General features: G+C 47.0%; 1 protein-coding gene across 1 annotated transcript in view; it reads right to left on the reverse strand.

The window, feature by feature from the left end:
- Positions 1-6,765, reverse strand: part of SEPTIN5 (septin 5) — a 97,334-nt gene extending 90,569 nt beyond the window's left edge. The window contains exons 1-2 of the mRNA XM_073559089.1: positions 6,552-6,765; positions 6,422-6,432 (exon numbers count right to left, since the gene is read on the reverse strand). Of these exons, the coding sequence (XP_073415190.1) occupies positions 6,422-6,432; positions 6,552-6,594 (54 nt within the window). The 5' untranslated portion in view covers positions 6,595-6,765. The remainder of the gene's footprint in view (positions 1-6,421; positions 6,433-6,551) is intronic.
- Positions 6,766-7,856: the final 1,091 nt, after the last annotated feature.

Below are 7,856 nucleotides of genomic sequence, written 5' to 3' on the forward strand. Positions count from 1 at the left end.
CAATTGTAGTTTTCCAACTTGTGACAACCACAACATGATGGGAGTTGTAGTTTCACAAAAGCTTTAGATCCACATTCTGGAGAAAAATAGTATAAATAATTGTGAATTAGAAAAGTATGAATGGCTTAGGCCTCTTTCACACTTCAGTTATTTGCATCAGTTACAATCCACCAAAAAGGCAGACAAGCGGATCCGTTCTGAACTGACGCGAACGGATGGCACAGGATCCGTTTTTAGACGGATCCTGAAAATGACGAAATTTAAAGGAAACGCTGGCGAGAGAGAGAGAGAGATAATTTTTTTTGTCTGGCACCCAGACAGAAACGTTGCAAGCTCCGTTTGGAAATCTTTGAGGATGTTGACGGACACTAACATTGTGGCGGATCCTCAAAAAAACGGATGCAACGGACGGCAATCAGTCAGGATCCCCCAATGAAAGTGAATGGGGAAAAAACGGATCCGCAAAGAAAAATGGCGGATCCGTTTTTTTTCAAAATTGGCGGATCTTGACTGATTGGCAAAAACGGAAGTGTGATAGAGGCCTAAGACTTATATAGGGGTGAGGCCATTTGTATAGATCGTGGCTGTAAAAAACAAAAACACGTTTTTGCTCATTTGCAATTCTGCTTTTTTTTCTTTTGTAGACTGTGTTAAAAATATGAGAGGTTGCAGTTTTCAACACAGTTTTACACTTATATCCTTAAAGGAGTTTTCCAGAATTTGTTAACATTTTAACAAGGTTGGGGCAATATGATAAAATAATAAAGCACCAAGTATTGAGCTGCTAAATCGATGCCCATCCAGCACTGCTGCTACGGTCCCCGACTCTTGGTTGAAGCAATGATGTGCCATCTACCATACTAGACGACTTCAGCCAATCTGTGACCTCAGTTCTGCCGCTGCCACTTTAGCCCTCCCACATGTCACAGTGTACTTTTACCAAATCTCGGGAAACCCCTTTAAGAACTTAAGACACCAGTGTGCAGACAGAATCTTATACAAAACCAGGACAAATAAGAAATAACTCAGACATATCTCTAATTATACTGAATAATTTCTTCCTATTTATATGACAACTGGAAATCCCGCAGTTCTAAGCGGAGCCCATGCAGTACAGCTTTGAATGGATTACAGATATGCATGTTCAACCTCTGCTCCACTGATTGTCTATGGGACTGCTGGAAATAGCTGAGTGGTGTACTCGGCTTTTTCCAGCAGTGCCATAGACAATCAATGGAGCACAGGTCAAGAATGTGCGCTTCAACTATATTCATGACGAGCCTACATCATTAGGTTATTCACTTTGTTATGGAGAGAGGAGAACTACTTGTTTTCAGAAAAACTTTAAATGCTGAAATAAAGATCCACATTCATTATAAGAGGCAAATGCAGGTCTGTAATACAAGAATTCCCCACCAGCATAAAGCTAGTACATGGACAACCCTTCACGCATGGACATAGCTGAGCATGAGGCCGTCTGAGCTTGACACTTTCTATCCTAAGGCTGGCCTGGCAGTCAGCAGATCGCTGCAGGTCTGGCTTCATCCTCTAGTGATCAGATGGTATCATAGGCCAATGGGCCAGGTCTAGCGGAGCGAGAGCTGCTGTTTGCAGAAGCCCACTGCTCTGTCTCATCTCATAGAGAGATATTTATTGAGCACAATACCATTATAGACCATATTGGGTATAGTTAAATCCACATTGTGACCATTCACATTAAAACTGCACACATCCTTGTGATATTTGATGAATTCTGACTGTCTCATATAAATGTCCACATAGACAGCAGTTGTGGTAATAAATCAATATATAGAGACAGCAACATTGCGGCTGGAACTGTGCGGTTTTATTTTAAGCAATGCAAATTTTACGGCAACACTTAGAAATCGAAATGACAATGTTATTTGGACCAAGAAGGCTACAAATAGAGGAAAAAGAAGACATAGCTGAAGATATATCTCAAGGACCATGTGATGGCATCACTACACCCGGCCATCAAGGCCTCACCTCATACTGCAGGCTATAATACCTGGTAACCGATATAATGCCACTGCTACATAGAGATTAGCACGTATCGCCCAGCTCTGGTCCTATCCATAATGTTTTCACTGAGTGATATACTGTAGCTCCAGGGCCCACATTCCTGCTAATGATAAATGGTTTGGCATTTCTGCTCAACACATGCATTATATTAGTAATAGGTCCAAACAATACACCACCTGTATTTTACTAAAAGATACCAAATCTGTATGACCTCGTATCTGCACATTTCCATCACTAAAAACATCCATTCTTTCATCCAAGACATTCCCGAGATATGATATCTATATACAAGACAGACTGGAACTGGACTAACTATTACAGATGTATATGTTCATAAATATTTCTATGTGTATATATATATATATATATATATATATATATATACACACACACACACACACCATTTTTTGGATTATAAGACACACTTCCCCAAAAAAATTTTTGGGGGAAAATGTGGGTGCATCTTATAATGCGGATATACCTTACCGGCAGCAGTGGAGCAGGGTCCCGGGGTCGCTGCTGGAGGAGGAAAGAGAGGCGCGTTGCTGCAGACTGCAGGATGGGATGAGGGTGTGTTTTGATGTGTGCCGCTGCAGGTGAAAATGGCTGCAGTGCTTTGTGGTGCAAGGGGGGCTCCACCGCCATTTATGAAAGCCCCGAGCCCCCCACATATCCATTACTGCGATGCGGTGGCCTCCGGGAAAATGGCCGCCGAGGGCGGCGCATGTTCAGATTGATATCTCAGAATGAGATCTCGTCCCGAGACGAGCCCCCACCGCACCACAGAGCTCTGCAGCCCTTTTCCCCCGCAGCGACGCACATCGGAACACCCCCTCATCCCAGCCTATGGCTTGCAGCAACGCGCCACTCTTGCCTCCTCCAGCAGCAACCCTGGGACCCCGCTTCACCGCAGCCACCACCCCCACTAAGCAATAAGACGCACGGATTATAAGAGGCACCTTCATTTTATTAAAAAAGTTTTTTTCCTATTTTTCTCCTCAAAATTTGGAGTGCGTCTTATAATCCCCAAATTTCGGTATATGTATATACTACATACTGTATTGTTGTGTGCAGACACCCATGCACAGTGTATCGAGATTGGGCTCCTGTACATGGCAATGTTGTCTATAATGACCATGTAAGCTGACATCTGAGAAGTAACAGAAACTACCTACATACCTCATCACTTGTGCACTTACCCCATCCCAGCATACTTATCCCATCCCTAACCCACCTCTTCAACCTGTCACTAACTTCTGGTACCTTCCCTTCTGCTTTCAAACATGCCACAATCATACCTTTCCTCAAAAACTCATCCCTCGACCTGAAAGCTATATCTAGCTATTGCCCTATATCTCTGCTCCCATTCACTTCCAAACTCCTTGAGCAGCATGTTCACACTGAACTTTCCTCCCACCTCTCATGTAATTTGCTCTTTTCGACAAACTACAATCTGTCTTCCGTCCACGGCTTCCATTACCCTCTATACGCTGATGGCACTCTGATCTACCTCTCTGGCCCAGACGCCACCTCTCTGCTGTCCAGAATTCCGGAGTGTCTATCAGCCATATCCTCCTTCTTCTCCTTTCTCTTCTTCAAGCTCAATGTGGACAAATCTGAATTCATCATCTTTCCTCCATCTCAAGTATCTTCCCTACCAGATCTATCACAATAAATAACATCAGGCTTTTCCCTGTACTGGAAACTTGGAGTAACCCTTGATTCTGCCTTGTCCTTCAAACCACACTTCCTGTCACCTCCAGCTCAAAAATATTTCCAGAATCAGTCCATTCCTCAACCCACAATCTAATAAAGTGCTTGTACATGCCCTCATCATCTCCTGCCTCGACTACTGCAACATCCTCCTTTGTGGCCTACCTTCTAGCACTCTCGCACCTCTCCAGTCCGTCCTTAACTCTCCTTTCCAACTAATTCATCTCTCTCCTCGCTACCCCTCCGCAAATCCCTTCATTGGCTCCCAATTTCCCAGTGTATCCCGTTCAAACTACTAAAATTGACCTAGAAAGCCATCTATAACCTGTCTTCTCCAAACATCTCCAAACTAATCTCCTGATATCTTCCCTCACGTAATCTCCGGTCCTCCCAAGACCTTCTTCTCTCCTCCACACTTATTCATTCCTCACTCAATTACCTTCAATATCCCCCTTCCCCAGGAATTTTGTGCCCCAACACGTCTGATTATCCCCCACATTCGGATCCTTCAGACGGAACCTGAAAACCCACCTCTTCAAGACTTACAACCTGCAAGGACCACGCTGCCACCTCAACACCACCAGAGCCACTAATACACCCGACCTACTGTCTCCTTCCCCATCATCCAGGAAAATGTAGCCCACAAAGGGCAGGGTCCTCTCTCCTCTGTATCAGTCTGATTGTTAGTTTGTTTACTGTAAGTGATATCTGTAATTTGTATGTAACCCCTTCTCATGTACAGCACCATGGAATCAATGGTGCCATATAAATAAATAATAAAAAAATAACAATATGGCTCTGAATCTAAGCAAAAGCCTAGAGCCGACAGCATGAGAACAAAGCAGGTGCCATATTGGGAGGAAGAAGAAACAACCATGTAAGTCCTTACTCTTAATACAGTAGTTCATAGGTTTTAAAATGTAAAACAGTATAGACAGATGAAATATACATATATGCTTCTTCTATCTACACCATATATATATATATATATATATATATATATATATATATATATATAGTGATAATGGTGTTACCATGTATGCTGGCAATGTATGGTTATTAGGCTACTTTCACACATCAGTTTTTAAGCATCGGGCGCGATGCGGCGAAAAATGTAAAAGCCGGATCTGGCGCCGGTTGCCACCGGATCCGGCTTTTTTCCCATAGACTAGCATTATCGCCGCATTGCGCCTGATGGCCATGCGGCGTCTGGCTTTTGCTGGATACAGCAAAAAATGCCTGTCCGGCGTCTGCAAAAAACGCTCCCTGCAATGATTTTTGACAGCGCCGGACCGCTTTTTTCCACTGCGCATGCCCAAAGACTCTCTCGCCCTCTCCCTCTCCTGCACGTCTCCGACCTCAACAGATGATCCGGCGGGCTGCGGTCCGCCGGATTTAAAAAACTGAAGTCTGAAAGTAGCCTTAGGGTGGTAATGAAAGCACTGAACATGTTACAGAAGATGTTACTATGTATACAGAGCAGGGATGGGCAATCATTGGTGCAACCTGTGCAGTAACACGGGGGGTAGAGGTAAGGGGGCCAGTAACACCTCTAGAGCAGGTGGAATGATGAGCGATTGCATGGCGAAGGGCCCAGGTACTGTTCTCACACAGGGGCCTCTTCTGCCTGTGTCCACTACATACATATTACTGGGGGGTGTAGGTGTATACGGAACCCTCTTATATTATAAATGTAATTATTACTGTGTGCAGCTACTACTATTGTTGTAATAAAGACTGGAGAGGCAATATACAGTAATTGTGCAGTCTATGATATAGATAGATGGACAGATAGGGAGATGGTGGGCTAGACAGATAAAGAGAGAGATATAGAAAGAGATATGGGATAGATAGAGGGATGTTGTGTGAGTATTAGGCTACTTTCAGACTTCAGGCATTCGGTATCCGGCATGGTGCGGCGAAAAACCGGACTTCCGGATCCGGCGCCTGTTACGACCAGATCCGGCTTTTTCCCCTGCTATTTCATTGCCGCCGCATTGCGCCGGATGGCAATGCAGCGCGTCCGGTTTTTGCCGGATCCGGTTAAAATAGCCGGTCCGGCGTTTGGAAAAAACGTTGCATGCAACGTTTTTTCCAAACGCCGGATCGGTTTTCCGCACTGCGCATGCCCGGTAGACCTTCTCTGCCTGGAATATATCCGGCAGAAAGAAGGATCCGGTGCCTGCGTTTGCGGCCGGATGCGGTAGTCCGGTTTTTCGCCGCATCATGCCGTTACAAAAAGCCTGAAGTCTGAAAGTAGCCTTAGGGTGTGAGTGAATATTAGGGTGAGGGAGCCCCAGCACGCTTGAACCCCACCCAGTCTGACTCCCCCTGGCAGATGCAGAATGGGTTAAGTCCTCGTCCAGATGACATCTTCCCCTCACTCATCCAGAATGTCCTTACGCCGGGATCCTGTGAGGCCACACACCCCGAGCACCGGGCAGAGGACGGACTGTACCGGGCGATCACTATGCCCTGCCAGCGCTCCTCCACTCCAGCGGGGCCGCAGACACGGAGCTGGCACGATCCGCCGATGCCATGCTTTGGGCTGCATGATGGGAGCCATGATCTGCTGCCATGTCTACCTGTCACCACAGCCCACCATCCCGGGGCCGCAGCCATGGTAGTACTATGCATGCACAATCCACACATAACGGGCCCTTACCTCCTTCTCATCTGTGGGGGACCCGGGAGGCCGCACGGCATCCAGCAGAGAGAGGGGAGAGAGGAAACAGACAGGTCAGGGCTGTGATCACAGGGGCTCCCGCACTGCACTCCCAGGGGCCCCAGCTCACCTGTCTTCAGCAGCTTGCTCTTGTACCTGATGCTGGTGCTCATGTTCCGCGCTGGGATGGGGTGCAGTGAGCAGTGCAGTGTGTGATGCAGTGAGCAGTGCAGTGTGTTCTTTGTGCTGCTCCCTTACAATAGACTCCTAGGGATGAGGAGAGCAGGCTGCCGCTGCATTACTGAGCGCACGGCCTGCAGCCATTGGCGGAGCCTGTCCCAGCCTACAGCGTGCAGCCAATGAGCGTCAGCGAGTACACAGGCGGCCCCGCCCCCCGCTGCCTGGCTTGCCCGGCGCGGTGTCAGTGTGCGCTGGGTCCTATTTACTAAATGCCATAGTAAAGCCTGGCCTCCAGTGGTCGGGACTAGCCCACTGCACTGGGCCCACAGCAGGGCTAGTCACATGGCACAGGGAGGGACGGACCTGGGGCTTTTATCTACCTCAGTAAGTAGCACTGTAGTGTAACATAAAGCTCCTGACCCCAATGCAAAATCTTCAACAGGTCTTCTCATATGGGCCAAAGGGACCATTGGGGGATTTTAGGCTGAGGCCTGGATGTCAGTGCAATCCCTGCACCCATTATAGTTACACCTAGTAAGTATTAAATCCTACATATTAGGGCGCAGTCAGACGGTCGTATAAATCGGAACGCAGTGCACGGACTGGCCGGCGGCTCCGAGCATCACAGCTAAATAGAGATACATGTCGCTGTCACACTCGGGTCAAGAGAGCCGCCGACCAGTCCGTGCACTGTGTTCCTATATATACGACAGTCTGACTGCGCCCTCACTGTTAGGCCGGGATCACACATGCGAGAAACACGGCCGAGTCTCGCATGTTAATACCCGGCACTGCGTGCGGCCGCATAGACATACATGCAGGCTCCGCTCCCGAGTGCCGGCGGCAGTGCCGGGTATTAACATGTGAGACTCGGCCGTGTTTCTCGCATGTGTGATCCCGGCCTTAGGTCAAATCTCCGGACATGGAATATACAGTTAGGTCCATATATGTTTGGACAGAGACAACATTTTTCTAATTTTGGTTCTAGACATTACCACAATGAATTTTAAACAAAACAATTCAGATGCAGTTGAAGTTCAGACTTTCAGCTTTCATATGAGGGTATCCACATTAAAATTGGATGAAGGGTTTAGGAGTTTCAGCTCCTTAACATGTGCCACCCTGTTTTTAACCCCTTCACCCCCAAGGGTGGTTTGCACGTTCATGACCGGGCCAATTTTTACAATTCTGACCACTGTACCTTTATGAGGTCATAACTCTGGAACGCTTCCATGGATCCCGGTGATTCTGACAT

The sequence above is a fragment of the Dendrobates tinctorius genome, unplaced genomic scaffold, assembly GCF_039654945.1.
Source record: "Dendrobates tinctorius isolate UK_male_01 unplaced genomic scaffold, ASM3965494v1 ptg000265l, whole genome shotgun sequence".
Classification (NCBI taxonomy): Eukaryota; Metazoa; Chordata; class Amphibia; order Anura; family Dendrobatidae; genus Dendrobates; species Dendrobates tinctorius.